General features: G+C 44.7%; 1 protein-coding gene across 1 annotated transcript in view; it reads right to left on the reverse strand.

Moving 5' to 3' along the window:
• Window positions 1–423: 423 nt before the first annotated feature.
• Window positions 424–19,509, reverse strand: part of RCOR1 (REST corepressor 1) — a 39,393-nt gene continuing 20,307 nt past the window's right edge. The window contains exons 3-10 of the mRNA XM_008936750.1: window positions 16,690–16,851; window positions 13,953–14,071; window positions 10,431–10,509; window positions 6,110–6,304; window positions 5,050–5,127; window positions 4,288–4,345; window positions 3,510–3,739; window positions 424–986 (exon numbers count right to left, since the gene is read on the reverse strand). Of these exons, the coding sequence (XP_008934998.1) occupies window positions 945–986; window positions 3,510–3,739; window positions 4,288–4,345; window positions 5,050–5,127; window positions 6,110–6,304; window positions 10,431–10,509; window positions 13,953–14,071; window positions 16,690–16,851 (963 nt within the window). The 3' untranslated portion in view covers window positions 424–944. The remainder of the gene's footprint in view (window positions 987–3,509; window positions 3,740–4,287; window positions 4,346–5,049; window positions 5,128–6,109; window positions 6,305–10,430; window positions 10,510–13,952; window positions 14,072–16,689; window positions 16,852–19,509) is intronic.

A 19,509-nucleotide genomic window follows, 5' to 3' on the forward strand; every position in this document is an offset into this window, starting at 1 on the left:
GCGCTCTGAAGAGGAATGAGACACTGGGACAGAAAGTGACCTATGGTAGCCAAATGTAAAAAGGCACGTATTCCAAAAGGAGAGGCACCAGAGAAAGTTGTTTTGACTTAATCCCGCAGAGGATTAGGAAAAAGAAAGTTGTGTAGCACTCATTTAAAAAGTTACAATGAAAATGCTGAATACCAGGGGTTAAATAGCGTATCAAACAGTTTCAGGTTACGATTCCCTTTTGCACTAAATAAAAGCCAGTAAAATATACAGGAATAAAATGCCCAATTAGGGAGCTTTCTATGAAGCAAGAACACACATATACAGTGGAAAGAATTGCACAAACCAGAAGTGTAATGAGATAGATCTACAACCTTGGACTGACTAAACCTTAGAAATAACGTTTCCTAACACTTTGCATTATTCAAGATTGCTTGTTAACATGCCCTGTCATTTCAGAACACACCTGACACCACTGGCATGTGCACAGGCCTCTCCTTTATAGAAAGCTCGCTAATAATAGTGTCATCAGAAGAATACACAGGAAGCAGAGACCACAAGGCCATGCAGCAATAGGTACTTATACCCTACAGACCAAGTATTATAAGAAGTCCTAACATGTAGAGTTACTGTGGGGCTGCTAAGGAGCTCCTTGCTTTGCAGGTTGGTCAAAACTTACAGACAGTTGTTACTGGTTCTAGAAATCCCAATGTTTAAGCAGGACCTTGATGAAATGGAAAGCTGAGCTACCTGGGTGCTTCTGAAAGAAAGTGGAGGCAGTATGGAGGAATGAGGGGAGATTAAGGCAGATGTAGCACAGGACTGGAAGCGTTTGCCTTTTTTGGTAATAGCTGCTTGTCCACAGATATGATGCAGATGGCTGTCTGAGGTTTGCTAATACCTGATATCCTGGATAACACAGTAGTCAACAAATTGTTCTAGGCTACAGCACCTTCTCACGAAGCAGATGCATATCTGACATCAAGAACAGAAGTAGCCTGGAGGGAAGGGGGGGGGGGGAAAAAAAGGAGATGTTTAGTTTAAAAGTGAATACACAGTCTTCCTCACATCTCCAAACTTCACCCCAGATCCATGCTACAGGAAGCGACAAGAGGGATAACTCTGGCACACAGGAGGAACCGCAGCAGCTTCGCCGGAATTTGCTGGGAGTGTAAACAGGAATGAAGACCAGAGCTGAGGCTGCCCCATCATCAGCACCTCACCCCTCCATCACAAAGATAAAAAACAAACAGGGAACTGTGGCCACTTGCTATGGAAACACACTGAAGGGGAAAGCCCACCGCTGTCAGAGGGCTGACAGAGCTTCTACTGGGCTGGCAGCCAGGTAAGCAAAGGCATGCTAGGGGACAAAGCACCCAAGGGACTTCAGTGTTAGGCCAGCAAAGCCTTCTCCTGGCTACTGCTGACTGAGTCTGCCTGACTTGAGAGCATTTGCACAGGCAGCTGGTCAAGAGCGGGCACCAGCTGCACTGTACTGGGCAGCTCAGGAGGGACTAGGAACACCCTCTTAGCCCATACGTATCACTTATGTGATAATCCCAACGACATTTCACTTTGCTCCCAGAACTGCCCGACAGGCACCCGCTCAGCAGTGTGCTTATACCACCTCCACATTTACAGCCAGCCCCAGAGGCAACGTCTGATGTGCTCAGAGAGCACGGTGGCCATTTGATGCCCTCTGTGTGACACCTCTGTGTCCTCTCCTTGTGCATTTTCGTAAAAAGCTGAAGGCCTGGTAGGTAACATCTCCTCCATGCTGCCAGCACCTTCCTACTCCCAGCTGTGACACACCAGTTCCTACTGTTCAGAACAGGCTTCATCAAGAACCACAAGCCATGGGGTGCTAGTGTAAGGTGTGCACGGTATGTCACAGCTGGCGGCTCAATGCCACCTTGGCTGGCTCCTGCCTGTGCCAGCCTGGTGCAGGCAGGCTCTGCCTGCATCCATCACTGCACTGCAGGACACAGGGAACCACCTGACTGCCTTTTGTCTAAGACATTGCAACTATTCCCACCAGCCTATTGCTGTGGTCCTCCCTGCACCACTCAGCACCTGCTATAGCCTGGGCACTTTCCATCACTAGTTTGGGGATCACGACTGCTGTTCCACTAGACCTTGGTTTCCTGCCTCCATACTCCCTCCTCTCCTATCTTGTTTGAGGTCCTCCTTGCTCCAGTATCCACACACTTGGCCACATCAGCACACTCCAGTTCCTGCTGCAACCCAGCATGCTTTCTTCCTATCTCGAGTGAGACTCCTTTTCTGACTGTATCTTTCAGAAGTAAGTGTGCACTTGAAGCCAGGAAGAGCCATCTCAGAGGGCACAGAGAAGAAAAACTCTGCACTGCCAACAGATACAACACTACTGGTCACAGGAGAAGGCAATGACATGAGCCACCTGTTTTTCAAATGGGTGGCTACATATTAGCACCATTGCTGCTTTGCTCCACTTCTCAATTCTGAAAGAATGGCACAATTTCAGTCACACCTTTCTGAGAAGGCAAATTTTTTGAGTTTCTGTCCATACCTTTGGACCTAGTCCCCAGATATAAACATCTTCAATTAGCACACTATTAGGATTTGTGAAGCAATAAAGTTCTGCTCTCTGAATGCCTGAACGGCAACATACACGTGAGCCAACCGTAATCAGGGCAACAAAAATACACAGTACACTGAGAAATGTCCATGTGAGACCAAAATTTGCCATAGGCTGTTGACTGTGCTTGCGTTTAGAAGACACAGCTTTTGTGCCAAGCTGTCTTATAAAATTAGGCCAAAGGGAGCCCTAGATCAGACGTTTCTAACACGCAAACCTCCAGCGAGGTTTTCTTTTGCAAGACTGTGTTAAAATTACGTTTTTGTAACTAACTTTCCTACTTAAACACTCTACAGTCTCTTAGTTAACTTCAAACACACATTGTCTTTGGAGAAGTCTTATCTCTGTGAAGCTCCATCAAGGAGAAGCCATTTCTAGAATTTGTCTTCTGATTTTACAGAAACTGCTGTAAAACCAAGGAAGCTTTGTCTCTAGGTATTCCGGAGTGCCCAGTCTGGCACGCTCGCCTTGTTTATAGCTTTCTTCCCTTCCCCCGAGTGAAACCACTCCATCGTCAGAAATGAAAGGGTGAGCTTTGCCTCAGAAGAATGTAGGGTCCAACAAAGCCAAACCTAGAACAGCTTGGAGAACTGAGTGCAGGGAAAACATCCAAGTGAGATAAAGATGTATGCGGTTTCGGCAGCAAGAGGCATTAAAATATCCACGTGCTGATGAGATACAGATACTGTCAGAGAGGTGCAAATTAACTGTTCTCCTTCCACTTTCATGTATGTCTGGAATTCTGAACTCCCAAAATCAGTACTGGAATCTGCATATCCAGAGGAAGTGAAATATGCTCCCATTGAAGATTGTCAAAAATGGCTTTTACAAAGAGCATATATATGTACACACACACACCCCTATCTGAAATGAGCTCAGATCGGGACTTTTAAATTGGATTTACCTCATCTTCCTCTTCGGACATTTTAGTGGAATTATCAGGGGATTTTACAGGCTTCTGGCTATTGGTTCCATTTGTCTCCTCTTTACCATGCTCTGCCTCCCACTCCTGTAGAACTTCATCTATGTTGAAACGGCGTCGATAATTTACAAAAAAGTTTTTCACTTGCACCACAGATTTGTTTCCAATCACATCAGAGATTGCCTGAAAGTCTCGGCCATATTTCCTGATTGCTAAAAGCAACAAAGAAAAACAAAAGCAGTGCGTTATTTCCACAAAGACCACAAATCAGGCTCAAGTCACAGCACAAGGATCTGAAGCTGAATTTCTGTCAAGATTTCAAGCCTTCCTCAGATTAATCCAGGGGAAAAAAAAAAAAGTCTAAACTGGCAAGAGACACAGGCAAGACTAGCCCTGGGGAAGAGAAGAAAACAGAGGTGTAGTAAAGATGGGCAGAGCCAAATGTAGAAGACCTGGGTATATCTGCCTGTACTACTTGAGACATTACGGAGGTAAAGAGCATAGCAATGACTCCAGTAGAGTTTCACTCTCTGAAAGCTTGGACAAGCAAAGATTTGCAGACGTTCATATGCTGCAATTTATGCGGCCCAGGGAGCGGAGTGGGGGGGATACTGTTTCCCTGTTCGGTTCCATTCTTTATGCATTAATATACAGCAATGTCAAAATACTTCATTATCCACTGAAGGGAAACACTGCTCTGAAATGCAGCAGAGTATTGACTGTCATGAACTGAAGTACAGACAGACTTGCAGTACCATACCTTGCACAGCAAGAAGCTGCTCATCCGTGGTCCAACGCGCATTAAATTTCTGAACAACCTAGACCGCAAAAAAATATTAGGTAAATTCATTTACCTAAGCAACAACTTTCACTTATATGTAAGCTCATAAAAACCTCACAAAACCACAAGGAATTAAATGCTAGTCAAACTACATCATTCCTTTTAGTCACAGAAATGTTTGCAACAGTTGTGCACAGCACCCGTTCAGTTAACTGTGACACACGCTGCGCCTTTAAGTCACGGTAATCCAGGGAGATAAGGAATGGTCTGAGCAGATAACCGAGAGCCACGCTCTGCCAAAGCACCTACTTGTTTTTATCACAGACACCCTCTGTAATCTTGGCCAAATTATTTCAGCGTGAGGTGCCAGAGTTGGAAGGAAAATGGCAAAAGCATCAAGTGCCAAGAGAAAGACGGGCCATTAACATCCTGACCAAAGTTGCAAAGCAACTACCTCTTCTCACAAGGGCAAATGGATACAACACTGGCAAAACGTGGTGTATCTGGGATATCTGTACTTCGGTTAGAAACCACTTCTAGCTGCTAAACACTGCTCGCTCTTCTCATCTCCTGCCTCCCATTTCCATTACAGAACAACAGTACATGTGGTAACGGCCTGGATTCACACTGACAACCAACAGGACCTTGGTCCCAGTTTACTGACAACAGGAATAACCCTGGTATGCAAACACAGATTAGCTTTTAGCTCTACAATAAACAAGGGTCAGAAGATGATCCTACCTCTGGAAGTCTGTATTGTTCTATACCACCTTCAAGTTTTTCTTTGAGAGCGCTGTTTGTCTGTTTGATATTCTGAATCTGAAAAGAGAGTTTCATCCCCTTAACAAGGATTTAAAAAAATTTGGTCAAATCCTCCTCCAGCAGCCCCAGCGGGAAGCCCACAAGCTCAGCATTCCAGTTTTCCTCACCATCTCCCTTTCCCAAAAATAAGTGTGTTATATCAGAATAGAGCAATGCAGTAACAGCTGGCATATCAGGAGGTTCCATTTAATTTATTCTGTCCTGTCTGCAAATTATTTTGAGCAAGAACTACCCCAACTTTCAGGGCTGTATAAAGCCCAGCATAAGAAGGCAGGCCCCATTCACACCAAGCAAGGAATCAAAGTGCTAGAGAGCTCTGCTCCTCCCAGAGTGCCAAGCAAAAAGGCTTTAAGCCAAAATATCAATTCTATTAAGTTCAAGAAAGAGCTTGAGCCAGATCTCTCCTTTAAAAACAGTGGGAATGTTCAGATCTAGGAAAAGAACTCATGTAGTAAACCTGTCTTTACTCACAAATATTTGAAGAACATTTTTTTAAAAGTCAGATCCATCAGGGAAGCAAAAGGTACATAAGAAAGTTTGTATGACGCCCAAGAAAGAATAAAACAAACGTATCTGCCTGTTGCAAAAGTACCACAGGAAAAGGCAATGGAAACTGATGGCTGCAGAGGGAAATCAGATATTGCTGAAACAAATGTCATCTGAGGGAAGTTCACAGTTAAAATGTAAGGAACTCTGAACTGCAAGAAACACAACGTGCCAACAAATGTCCCTTCAAGTCAGTACTATGGACTTTTCCTGCTTCAATTTAGGTATAAAGTTAGCTTGCCCACAGAACTAGAACATGAGATGTAAAACACAGGACTGCACTACGTCATAGCAGCAGGCCAGCAGCTTGTCAGTTAAGCTACGTGATGATGTGCATCAACACTGCCAAGCTACAAATTCCTATGAACTCTGCAGACTATGACAGACATTATCACCAAAACCAGAAGTTATTCTTAAGCTACCCCATACGTACCTGTCGTTTGATTGAAACTAATTCCATGTCCAGTTGTCTGAGTACAGTGGTTGCAGCTGTTGCGTTGGCCGAAACAGCCTCCACATCTTCTTGGGAAAGGAACATTCCTTTGGGAGGTTTCCTCTTTGCCCTGTTCTTGGCCTGTGTACTGTGCTTCTCCTTCTTCACCTGAGGAACAGTTTCAGCAGGTGGCACCTGACAAACAGAAGTCACATTACACGACTAGGTGATCTTTAAAGGTCCTTTCCAACCCAAACAATTCTGTGAATCTATGAGTTTTAGCCATCCTCAAATGTTGGAGAGCAGAAAAGGTAGCTTGCATAAAAGAAGACTTTTTTGCTTTAATTATGTCACACAAACACTGTGTTATACAAATCTTCCTTCCTTCCAGACAGCTTTCAATGTTTACAGAGGTACCTGTTGTCTTCTTTGCCCATTCTCATTTTGGGAGACAGATGCCTGATTTTCCAGCAGTTAAATAGTCTGGTTATTTTCAAATGCTGCAAAACCTCTCTTCTTGCTTTCATTACCAGGCCTGAACACATCAGATTAACTGAACACTCAAAGGGAACAAAGGGGAGTTTGGAGACAGGAGAACAACACAACTAGAAGAGTTTACAGAGACTTGTTTTTCTACATGTTAGACAGGAGAAAGCCTAAATCAAATTTACAGGCTCAGGATAAAGAAGCAAGGTGATTCCAAAGTAATGCTTGGATTATTATGCAGTTTCTTAGAAGCTAAGTTTTCTTGCATAGCACCATATATTTTATATTTTGCCCACAAAACATTTAAGTTTCTTTTGGGAAAGGCAGTATTTCACACACCACTAATTATTTTTATGCCTCCTGTCCAAAGCAAAGAACTAGGTGCACACTTCTAACAAGTAGCTTAGCTAGGACACTAGACCACAGATCCTTCCAGAGCACATCTGATTCTTTAATACCAAAACCATTTCTTCCAGAAGTTATTTTCAACAAGCGACTCATGCCCAAGATTTATTACCCAGTTGCTGAAGCCTGGCAAGGAACACAGAAGAAGGGTGGCAGGGAGCGAAAAGGCAGAAAGGGGAGGCCCACATCTGAAATCCTCTGACTGATCACTGCCAGCTTGCAACAATGGCTTCCCTCAATGCTATTGTTTTCATCCTAATTTGCAGCTACATGTAGTTTCTACAGTTTGCAGCATTTGCTCATCAGCGAGCATTAAAACAGAGCATTCAAACCCACAAGGCTGAGCACAAAGCCTCGTTTAAGCATGAGGCTCTGCCTCCCAAACACTGGAGGACCCCAGCACAGCTGCCAGTAGAAGCTTGCCCCAGAGCCACATAGGAACAGTAATGTGGACAGCTGCCTGTTCTCAGCTTTTTTCTTCTCTCCTTGAGCACAAAGGACTTCATGAGATACCATGTCTAAGGCAAGCCCAGGAGCAAGAGGTGCTGTTGTAGGGCAGATACCCTACTTCCTTTTGCAGAAGGGAAAGGGGAGCAGGAGAAACCAGACTGGTTTAACAATGAACAAGTGAGGTAAGCTCTGCACTCTGTGCTTAAGAAGCAAGCACTTTGATAACTGAGCCAGGTAAATTATTCAACATGGATAGACATTTCAGACTTATGCACAGCTCATCTATACAGAGAATTTCACAGGATCATGCAATAATGCCTCACAACAAGTTCAGACTGTAGGTTGACCAACACACAATGCCTGCAGTGCAAATATCCCAGGAGCCTCACTCAACATTAAGGAAAAAGGCAAATAGTTTCAAATTATTTTATACAGTTCAAAGAATGTGAAGGCTCTTTTGTGTTGTGGACAGGAAGCTGGAGCTCCAGCAAATGGTTTTTGACAGCTCCAAATGCCTCTAGGCCTGTGATACTGTGCAGGCTCTGAAAACTCTGAATGTCTACCCTATCTTGGAAAATGTTGCTTCCTTGCAACACTCATCTCTCTGTAGAATTCAGTCAATTCATGAAAACCAGAGAATTAAAATGCAGGGATTTAGCAGTGCTTCTATTTATTTACATATTGCCACTGTTGTTCTGTGCACTTTAGTCTTACAAACTCTGTACTACAAACAAGGTTCCCTTCCTCAGATTTCATGGTGTAAAAAGAAAAGATCAAGTTGTCTCAAAGCATGTAAAAGGATAAAATCAGAGGCATTTCCAGCAACAGGGAAGATGTGGAGAAAGCAGTTCTAGTTAATCTCAGTATTATGGAGTCACTATCTGATGAAACATGAACAGTTGTACCAACACTGAAAGTACCAAAAAAAAAAAAAGGAAGATTCCCCCTCCAAAGAAGATCCTCAAAAGAGGAAACAGATGAGAAATTTCAGATACTCTGAGAAATCCCAGTATTACTTGGCAAGTCATAAAGTAACTGACACATGTCAGAGCTGGAAAAACCACCTCTGTGGGGTTGGGACAGAGAGGTTCTTTACGGTAAGAGCCCTGGGCTAGCGGTACATCTCCACCCCTCCGTGTCTGGCCACAGCATTAAAAGAAACAATGATCAAGAAATAACATATCCCCTTCCTGGACATCTGCCCACCCTCTCCAGGCATTTTCCATCAGCCCCAGGATCAGGTACTGCAAAAATCAAATCCAATTCGCCCTGAACAGGCCATGCAGGTCATCAGCTTTATTTCACCCACCAGTACAATGCCTGTCCAGAAGAGCCCCCACAAGGCTGCCCACCACTGCACACACAGCCATACTGTACACACTCCATGGGTTCTGGTGATCTCTTTCCAGTCAGCTGGAGTGTTGTGGCCTGTCTTAGTGTGACAGGGAGGGCAGACAGCCTCCTCGCTTACAAGACTTTCTACAAAAATGTCTTGATGGTAGCTATCAGCCATCTGCTCTGGTTTAGCCTTATAACAGATACAGCCAAGCTGACAAAGAACCACTCTTCTCTCTTCTGCAGCAAGTCCAGAGCATGCCAGCATGGTAGGGAGGAAACAATACACAGGGGATTGAAGGGAGCTCTCTTACAGATGCAAGCTTTTAAAGAGCTTATGGAGAAATCTAAACTTGAAACTTTATTAAAATCATGGGAAGTAAGATGAACGTATTATTTACAAGGCACACTGATGAGCTGCAGTATGCACCTGCAACTTGGCCAAGTAAGGATCCTTCCAGTTTGGGTGTTGCTGAAGCTTTTGAGAAGTCAGCTTCTTGTGAGGGTAAGTGGCTTCACATTCACTCTGTGAAGGTGGTTCCTTTGGAGGAAGCAACAGCTAAGGCTTTTCTGGAAAGTCCAGACAGCACCCTGGCATGGGCAAAGAACAGACTAGAATGCTGTGATTTTTCATTTGTTTCCATTCAAAATAATTAGAGGAACTGATCTCACTGACAATGACTGACAAAACAGCAGCTCTAGGACTTTGTTGCCTATGTACAATCATGCTTTAAAATCTCTCTAGTGTTTTTTTTCCCTATATACACCCTTTTTTAAAAAAAAAGTTTAAAAAACTGGAAGAGAATTATGGGAGAGAAATCAGGCTGTGAGAGATCAGGAAAGGGAACTACCACAAGGAGAGAAGGCCTTAGGGTAAATGTCTTCCTGCAGCACTCACTCACACATAGAACCCACACTGCTGCTGAGCAGTAAGGCTTTTTTTTAATTGAGCAATAATGAGCACATGAAAATAAGGGATACACTTTCCTGTTAAGAATCACAGACTAGGTTTTCAAATCTCTTTGTTGTATTTGTGTGGCTATTTTCATCCATAACTCTATGCTCAGTTCAAAATGAAGTATGTGAAGTGAGGTACAAGTACTACTGTGTTAAGCAGACAAAATATTCTGTGCGTAACAGGTTAAGGTCCCTCTGCCAGACAAAATGAACTGGCCACACAGAAGCTCTCTCCTTTACTGGTCACCACTGTAGTTACCATCAAAAGCCTCAGAACAATCACTGAAGTCTACCTGTATCAGACTAAAGGATGTATTTCCCCTCCACCAGGCCAACTCAGTGAGGACATAAGTGCTTCTACTTCATCTCCACACAGTTAGGTTGATTTATATCATCACTGAACCCAGTTCAAGCTAACACAGCCAAAGAGAGACTCAAAGAGACTAGAAATATTCACACAGTATGTTATCATGGGATGATAAAGTCTTAAGTTATTATGGATGCAGCTGGGAACATTTATTTGTCTATACTTGTCTTGATGTAAGAATAATTCTGAAGACAATTCTTCATTTCTTGTATGACAACGATACAAAGCCAAAACAAAGAAAATTAGATCCTGTCAGCTTCTACATGAAGTAGCTAATAAGAAAACACTTTCATTTGTACAGTAGTAGGAAAAGAATTATACCTCCTTTTTGTTCTCCTTGCTTTGTTCAACTTCAATATCAATAGGGTTATTTCCATTTGCTTCCTCCATTTCATCCTCACTGGAAGACAAAGGTGAATAGTATTGTATTAGTTTGTGAGGCTCTTTTTCTATAAATAGCATACTAAGAGAAATGCATGGATGCAATACCAAGTCCAACAGCTTTCTTTAGTTTTATTCCCAGAGTGGTTTTTTAGAAGGTTGAGGTAGTTTTTTGTTGGTTTAGGATTTCTTATTTATTTATTGGTTTAAATCAAGAAATTCTTAATTATTAAGATAGTAGGGGCCATGTCTTGTAAAGGAAGACTTCTCAGTAGTGCATTGCAGCCAAATAAGTCTGCTTAGATGAAGGCAATATACAAATTATCTTTTAAAGAATGTGGGACACTTAGCATCTTAACTTCAGGCAAACAGGCAGAAACAAAAACTTAGAATTACAGCAAATAGTTAAAACACAGATTTCATACAACTCTAAAATTTAGCAAAATAGACATGCACAAGATGAACTCTCTCAAGAACAACGATAAAAAAAAATGTTTGGTTGGGTGATTTTTTTGTTTGGTTGTTTTTGTGGGGTTTGTTTGTTGTTGGTTTGTTCTCCACCCCCCCTACATCCCGACAACAGCCTCATGTTACATTCTCCCCTGGAAAAGAAAAAGAGGTTATCAGTTACTGAATAGTAACAGGAATGAAGTTGGGGCCATACTGAAAGTGACCTTGCACACCTGGCCAGTTTGGCTTCAATGGAATTTTAATCAGATATTATATTGAAGATATTTTCATAATTCAGAATTTTTGTACTGTACACAACTGAAGTTAATTGCACCATTTGCTATGATGCCCAGAAATGGAAGAAATAAACCCACGTAATAAGAGCTTTTAAATAAAAAAAAAAAAAAAAAAAAAAACACCACACCCTATTTCATGTCAAACTTTGTAGCCTGAGAAAAGGACTTTGAGAGGGCTTGGGCTGGTGCAGGTACATCACAGCACCAGTGCATGGCAGGGCTGCACAGAGACCCCAGCAGCAGCTGTGCTGGGGTGCTGGAGCCAGCCGGGGTGTGTCACAGGGCACGGGGACAGCAGGTACCACCATGGCAAAGGAGGCATGTCCTGTCAGGTGGCTTGAGATGGCATCCACCTACACAACAGCAGTCATCACTTGTACAAGCCATTCCTACCCACTCGACCCACCTGACTTATGAGCCCATTCACAAGATATTTAGTTTGGGTAACTGGAATTCCAGGGATTAAACTCACAAGCAGCCCCTCCCAGAGCTGCATACACAAAGCCCCTCGCACACAGCAACCACTGAAAACTGGGTCCCAAATGCGCTGGGAGCTATTTTAATGGCAAACTGAGGGGCTGGGGAATTTCCCTGCCTAGCCACAGAAGAGATACAGCAGTATTCGAGTGAGATAGCTCAGACTGCCTCTTCTCTTAACCACATGTCCAAAAGAGCTTCCTTCTGTTCTCACCTAAGTTCAGATTTAAGCCTTTCTGCAAAGGCCAAACTCCATGGGCTTCTCTGTGCTTGTAGTCTGCTCTTCTACTCCAGCAAGTTCCCTAGACATGAGCTAGATCAAAACCCACCAAACTTATTTCTGCAGCTTTAGACACTGATTACTATGAACTGAAGAACACTCGAAGTTTTGCCAACACCCAATGGCATGGTACAACCTCAAAATCCAGACACCTCAAACTCACCTAGCTTTGCTTCCATTCCCTACATGGCTGCACTAACAAAGCCTTTGTGTGTGTAGGGGTTTGACACTCAAAGGGAAGAAGGAAAATCAAACATCAAGTTGATGGTCTGGTTCTTAGCTTGCTGCAGATGTAAACCAAATTACACATTTCCAACCCAGCAGCCTTCCTCAAAGATGAAAAAATTAAAGCACATGGCAGCCTATACAGTTCCTTCCCGGTCACCAGATGGTCTAAGGTGCTGCTTTTCCCAGCAAACAGGCAGAGGTACCAGTGAGGTGCATTTCCAAATTGCAGTAATTTCATTTATGAGCACACAACAAAAACAGAGGTAGTATTTAAAGGCTCTGAACTACAGAGCACAAGACAAAAAAAAAAGAAAAAATTACTCCTTATAAGAGATTCCCCCTCCCCCCATCATAAATAGGAAAAGAAAAAAAGGAGTATGGAGAGAATAAAAGTCAAGATAGTCTTAGAAGAGAAAGGAACAGAAGAGGAGACTCAGATCAGAGAAAGCCAACCAAACATTTGACAAGTTGGCTAGTAGTACTCTCTGTCCCTGCCTGTTGAGCAAGCATTGTTGATCTAGTGGAGATACGGGAGAGGCTGAGTGAGTCACTGGTGTAGTACAGCTCACCCCTGGAAACACATTCCTTCCCCCTTCCCAAACAGGGCTCACTCATACACGCCAGAGCCAGCAAATGGCTCCCTGGGAAGTGCTAGAGCAGTAGCTCTTTGGCAGGAAAAGCTTTTTCAGAATTTTGTTCAATGAGGTTAGGAGTCTTCCAAAGCAAGTGCACCTCAAGTTTGGTCAGCAAAGACATTAACTGTACTTTAAAGCAGGTCGAAAAGGTACCTATATCAAGCAGATGGAGTTTCTGCTGTTTAGACAGGGTTCCTCCCACACACACACACCTGAGGCCACCACATTTCTGAGACCATGTCAGCTCCAGAACCAGGCAAAGATACTGCCAGCAGTATACACAAGGCTACTGGCTGACCTGCCTTCAAGGGCTTGCACAGGTATCCAGGAGAGCAAACTTGCAAACAAAGCTGCACAAGCAGAAGTCAAGCTCCTCTGCTGAAGCTCAGTGGCTAGTGACCTCCCCAACACCACCACCTTCACCCAAATCCTAATGCACCCTTGCACTCCTTGGGACACTTCTGCCAAAGAACTCATCCTAAGTTCCCCTGTGCTACTCTCTTCTCAGTCTCTCTAAACCACAGCCATAACTTCACCTTTCTCAGGGAACAGAGCTTGGCCCAACAGCCTCATACTGGTAACAGCTTTCCAAGTACAAGCCAGGGAAAGGCTCCGTGTGTGCGCAGGCACAGGCTGCAGGGTGCTGCATGTTCTCACTCTACTGAGCACCACATGGAGGAAAAAGGCAGATTTCTAGCTCTTCATTACTTCCTTTTACAGTCCTGCTTATCAGCTTTCCTGGCTCGGCTGACAACAGTGCCCATCAGCTTGTAAACAGTTTTAATTTCATTTTCTCCACCCTGAAGCGGTATCAGAGAAAAAGCTTCTAGAGTGATGGGACAGTGACTACTGCACTACAGGGCAACCAGGAATGGCAGTGTGGGAAAAGGCCACGTGCCTAATTGCTGACAGATTCCTTCTGGCTTTAAGCAAAGCAAAACACGCACAACAGGGAAGAAAAGCGCGGAAAGGTGTGGCACCAGGAAACATTTTGGGGAAAGTCCTACATCTAGTTCCTTACAAGCTAACAGGAATCTGAGACAGTCAAAAGGAACCAGTGTGAGTCAATAGACAGCCCTTCTGCTTGCAAACCTACCTTTCCTCACGTTCCCTTTTTTGTTTACGAGCATGACGGTCCATCACACTGGTTTTAGTCCTCGTCTTCTTCCAGGAGTAGTAAAATTTCACCAGGCTGGCTATTGATTTGTCAGGAAGCTGTAAATTAAACATGTATCCTTTTATATGTTTATATGTAAAGTACCCCCAGGAGTTCACATACAATCAGTCTGGTTTTGTCAAGGAACATCTGATCTCGCTACACTAGATTCTCTCAAAGGCAGTCCCACAGCCTCTCCAAAAAAGGATCTATGGGGGAGTGTTTCAGGTTAGTGCCTACTATTTAGGACATCAAAAATCTCTGAAGAGCATCTCGGTGAGCCTCCACTTACCAGCCATCTAGCTGGTTCCCTTCAGAATAGAGGAACATAGCAAGAGCAAATCAAAACTGGGGCCTTGAAACTGAAGGAACAGTTTTAAAATCCAACACAGGCCTATGTAAGCAACCACAGAAACTGCTGAATTGCAGGCTACATCCCAAGTGTACCTTTGATGTTTGGTTAAAAAAAGCTTATTCATACCATTCACATGATGAAGTCTACTCAAAGATCTCAATAAAGATGTTTTCAGAAGGTGAAATGTTACTGTATGGTGAGCTGAGGATATAGGAAATCACGAGTCTCAGAGTTGCCTCTTTTTTTGTCATCTTAACATTCATGTTATTGCCCTGGTAGCTATGAATTAAAAGTCTGCCTCCAAAAAGTGTAAAACTGCATTAAGACTATTTCTCTACTTCTAAGGTGCTCTGCATGGATGTTCTTAGAGAACTTCAAGGTAAAAGCCCAGCCTTTCTTGCTGAACAAAACATGTTGAGATAAGTGTCTGGTTCAGCTTAGAGGGCATGACGAGTTGGGAGGAAAACAAAACTGTAAGCAAGAGCCAGATCTCTCTTATTCAGACACTGCAGTTGAAGTATTCACTTCAGGTAATCCTACTTCTCCGAGCACAAGTTGACTTTAGGTCCTAATAATGGATCACACCAGAACTACCATCGTGGCCACTGCTGCAGACAGGGATAAATCCATCTGTGCTGGCAAAGCACAGGTGCCATGCCAATGCTGTGTTGCCAATAACCATGCAGCAGAGGCTGGTACGCTGGAATTGGGAGTTCCACAGAATAAACTCAGGGACAGGGCTGTTCGTGACAAACATCCACTTGGCTACAAACACATGCTAAGAGTGCCAAAATATCAGTACCAGTTCCAGTAAATAATGTAACTCACTCTTCATTCTCTGGCTTGGATGACTTTTCCCCTCAGTTCCAAGCTGCACTGGTACTAATAGCACAGCATATATAAATTAACAGATAACGTGCTCCTGAGCCATTGATTCCTGTTACCCTGCTAAACACAAAGCTTTGTGCCATTTAATTCTTTCCATGCCAGATGGCTTTTCTGGGAGCAACAGTAAAAAAATATCATTACCTAGGGAACAGTGCATGAGGTTGGCCTCCCTGTATCGGAATGCACTCACTTCACTGGGGGACAGAACCATGCCTCTGCACCTAAACTGAACTGAGAATTTCTTGCTTTGGTATTTAACCAAGCAAGAGGGTGGGCTCTATGTTTTCTTTTTTCCTGGGACATGCCCCTTCCCTTCTCTTCCCTCCCCCCTGGTGAGAAGAATGGAATAAAGAAGAAAACAGCTTCACTATTCAGGAGTCCACAACTCTCCAGACTGCTGTTATCAGCTGTCAGTGTTATGTGCAAGCCCCATCATCTGATCCAAGGGAGTGGGAGACCCCAGGACTCGAAGAACATTTGGAAACGAATGCCAGTGAAGGAGCACTCAAGGAGAACATGGGGAGAATGAGTCTCTTCCTGCCACCCTTCTGAAAAGGGACCTGGCACTTTTTCTTCATACTTGGATGGTCACCTTTTGCTTTTCAGGAGGATCAGTAACACAGACCTTCACGTATGCTTTAAAGAGGCTGAACAGACTGCAACAGTCTATGCTCACTTCAAAGGGTCACAACCAACTTAACCAGGTCCTGTTGGAACACTTGAGAGGCACTTTACTGAAGGAGAGCAAAGAAAATCTGGTTCCCACCCAGGTGATGAACCACTTGAAGGAACTCTCAAGATCTAATTAATAAAAAAAATTTTACACCCTCCCCTTCCCTCTTTCAAAAGAGAATTGCACACACCCCAGCCGTTCCCTTTCAGACAGAAACCTACCCTTGAAGTTCTCAATTATGGTTTGAACAAAATATCACTGCTAACCAAAAGCAAAGAACTGAATGGTTGCAATGATGTATAAACCCCTACCACAGCATCCACTGACAATCCCAAATCACATTAAGCAGACTTAATAGATAAAACAAATTCCTAAAAAGCAGGCTATAAGAAAAGGAATTAACTTTGCACACAGAATCTTTACTGTGTGTGGGTGGGCACATGTGTACAGACCATGCCTGAACTCCAGCTGAGACATAAATGCTACCATAGCACACAGGGGACTAAAAACTAATTTCCAACCAAAAAAAATTGCACAGTTAAAGTCTATCCTGAACTAGTAAAGCACTTCAGGAAAACACTTCTACAGAGACTGAAAACAGAACAGTGTTGTTTCTTTCTGTTCACAGCTCTATTCTCCTTCTAAGGTCCCTTTGGACCTGTTGCCTCCCAAGAGCATTAGACAGGAGTTCAGCACACTCAGCACTGAAGACAACAGTCCAACCACCTGTTCTGCTTTTCCATTCCTGTGGCACCACTTACCATCTGCTGGATCCTATGAAAGGTTTTCCCATGAAAACTGAAGGCCTGCTCAAACAAGACCTTGTCTTCCACTGTCCACTCATCTGGAAATGGAGTAAAGTTTGGCAGATCTGCCAAAGACTTCTCGATGTTGTGCTTGTGCCAAAACAGCATCCCAAGGGCCTAGAAATAACATGGACACCAAGGGGACAATTGTAATCACAAGAAACATTATTATGTGCATGCAAAGGGAGAGCTACAGCATTTTTCTCAGGCAACACATTAAACAATTTTCCTTCTCAGCTACATTAGACACTTTACTGAGTGTAAGAAACCTAGAATCTGATGCTCACCCCTGCTAGGTTGTGAAGACCAACTTGAAGTTTAACCAAACCACACAGGTAGCAATACAATAAGAAAGCAGCAACAGAAAACAGGGAGAAGAAAACTGAAGAAATTACTTCAACCAATAGATCATGGTATGCACTGGAAAGCTAAGCAAAGACTTGGGAAGGCTGCCTAAAAAACAGGCTGGACTAAAGGAAGCTGCTTTGACAGTGCTAAACTCCCTTCATTTCCTGTGCAGTTAGGAGAACAAGTTAGTTGACAGGGTTTTTCTGGTTCTTTAGGGGTCTTTTGCTGAGGGGAAGGGGAAAAAGGGGGAGACGATGAAAGAACTGGAAAGCGGAAAGGCAGAGAGGATGCACAACCCTGACTTGCTGCTACAATGTCCCTGGTCCAAAAGAGGAACAAATCTCCTTCGTTCTGGGGGCTGCTCATTTGTTCCCTCAAGAGACACCTCATTTTGCTGTTGCAGTCTCTGGCTGTGTGTTCCAGAGCCGGAGCATGTGCTTCCCCACCTGCAGACCACCCTCCCCCCGCCATCCCGGGGGTGCTCGCTCGCAGCCACCCCTCTCCCGGGGCAGGCAGCCCCTGTGCGTTATGACACATCACCACATCTGGCATGCCAGCGGTCACAAGTCATTTTGGGAAGGCCTGACTCTGCAAAGCTAGAAACCAGCCTTTCACAATGGCTGTAAGGTGAAAACAGCCCCTAACCTGCTGAGTAAAACATCAGAGTAACCCGCCTGTCATATGCAAACCGGGCGTGGGTTTCGCAGCGGCAGCTACCCTCACCCCGGAGTTTCGCCCCGGCCGCTCAGCGCTACAAAATCCCTCCACCCTCGGGGCTTCCCCGTTACGCTTTGCTATGCAAAAAGCAGTTCCTTTATGGGATCTTGCTTCCCTCAGATTCTGCAGAGAGCATGTGTATAAACGTTAGTATTATCCAAGATCTTTGTCCTGACCCTACTGGCCTCTCGGTGCTGTCCAGGCACCCTCTTCTCCCTTTTGACACCATGCACAAGGAGGAGGAGTTCAGTTGCAGCACAGACTCTTGAGATGTCACAGGAGCCACCCAGCCACTTATCTCTATCCACTCTGGCAAGCATGGGGCCGAAGAAACTATTCTGCAGTCGCAAAGGACTGCACTTTCTCTCTCCAGCCATCTCTTTCAGCTTCAGATATAAGCTGTACCAAATGTCCCTGTGAGAAAGCACGATTAAAACAAGGTGGGAAACATTTTGGGAGTGCAGGGTAGTGTGAAATACCAAAATGACAGCAAGGGCTGAGTTAAACAGGTTTTCCTTATAGGCTGGTTTCAGAGAAGAGTAATGCTCCCCCCGCTACCATGCCATGCTACCCTCAGAGAGCTCTACGCTCACACACAGGTGAGCACAGAGCTTCCAGCCTCAGGGGTGCCTGACACAAGCTGGCAGGAGAGCGCAGCTCGCAGCGAGACTCGCTGTCGTGCTCCCAAAAGCCCGGGACCGCCATGGCCCAGCACAGCAGCTGTTCGCGACACCAGCTGAAGCGGGCTTGCCCTGCTGGAGCTCACTCACCCGACAGAGCCCGTCCTTTGCCAGCTCTGGAGCCAGCGAGGCTGCAGGGCCTCCCACCGGCACGCCGCGCCCCGAGGCCCCCAGCCGTCACCGACGGCAGCAGAGCCAACAGCGGGGCACCCGGCCAGGGGCAAGGGGAGATGAAGGGCAGAGCTCCGGGCGCAGCGCAGGCACGGCCAGCTGGATGGGGAAGCTGCTGGGCAGGGCAGCGCCGGCCCCTGCTCCTCCCGCAGCCCCAAGGGCGGGCTTTGGGCAGCAGCAACCTCCATGTGAGGACTGCCAGCCAAGATGCCTGCACAGAGGTCCCAAGAGTCCTGCTGCCGGGGGGATGTACGTGTGAGAAAGAGCTGCCTCAACCAGTAAAGCCCAGAGATGGTGGCCAAAAGCTAAAGCGAGTTCTCACTGGCTTCCAGGGACTCTGTATCAGCTTGTCCACAGTTACCCAGCCAACAGCAACTGTGATGATCCCTGCTGAAGAGAGAACGTCCCTTGGTAACACAACAAATCATCCTGATTTGAAAGCCTTGACGCCTGTTCCTATAAAATGAGTACGTGCCTTCCAGAATGATACAGGATAGATCCTCTCCAGTTATTTCCTGGAAGTGCCTAGCTTAGCTATCTAGGAACTGTCAAAGGACCTGGGAAGCACATTTAACTCCAGAGTAGTATGTGAGAATGCAAGGGAAGGAACTAGTAAATTTTCCGAAGACAACACTTTTTTTACAAGTTGTTCAGCTATTTCACATCTGGTGTGGCGAGTCCCATAACTTCTACTTCCGTACACAGAGGACAAGAGAAAAATGGGGAGAAAGACTTCAAGGAACGAGTGGGAGGTCTGTATTTCCAATGTTAAATTGAATGCAGATCTCTGATAGCCAAATCTAAGTTCTCAAAACACAAGAATTCAGTGGCATTTTTTAAATTACAAGTTTCATTTTGA

Source organism: Merops nubicus, unplaced genomic scaffold, assembly GCF_000691845.1.
Source record: "Merops nubicus isolate BGI_N331 unplaced genomic scaffold, ASM69184v1 scaffold9540, whole genome shotgun sequence".
Lineage (NCBI taxonomy): Eukaryota > Metazoa > Chordata > Aves > Coraciiformes > Meropidae > Merops > Merops nubicus.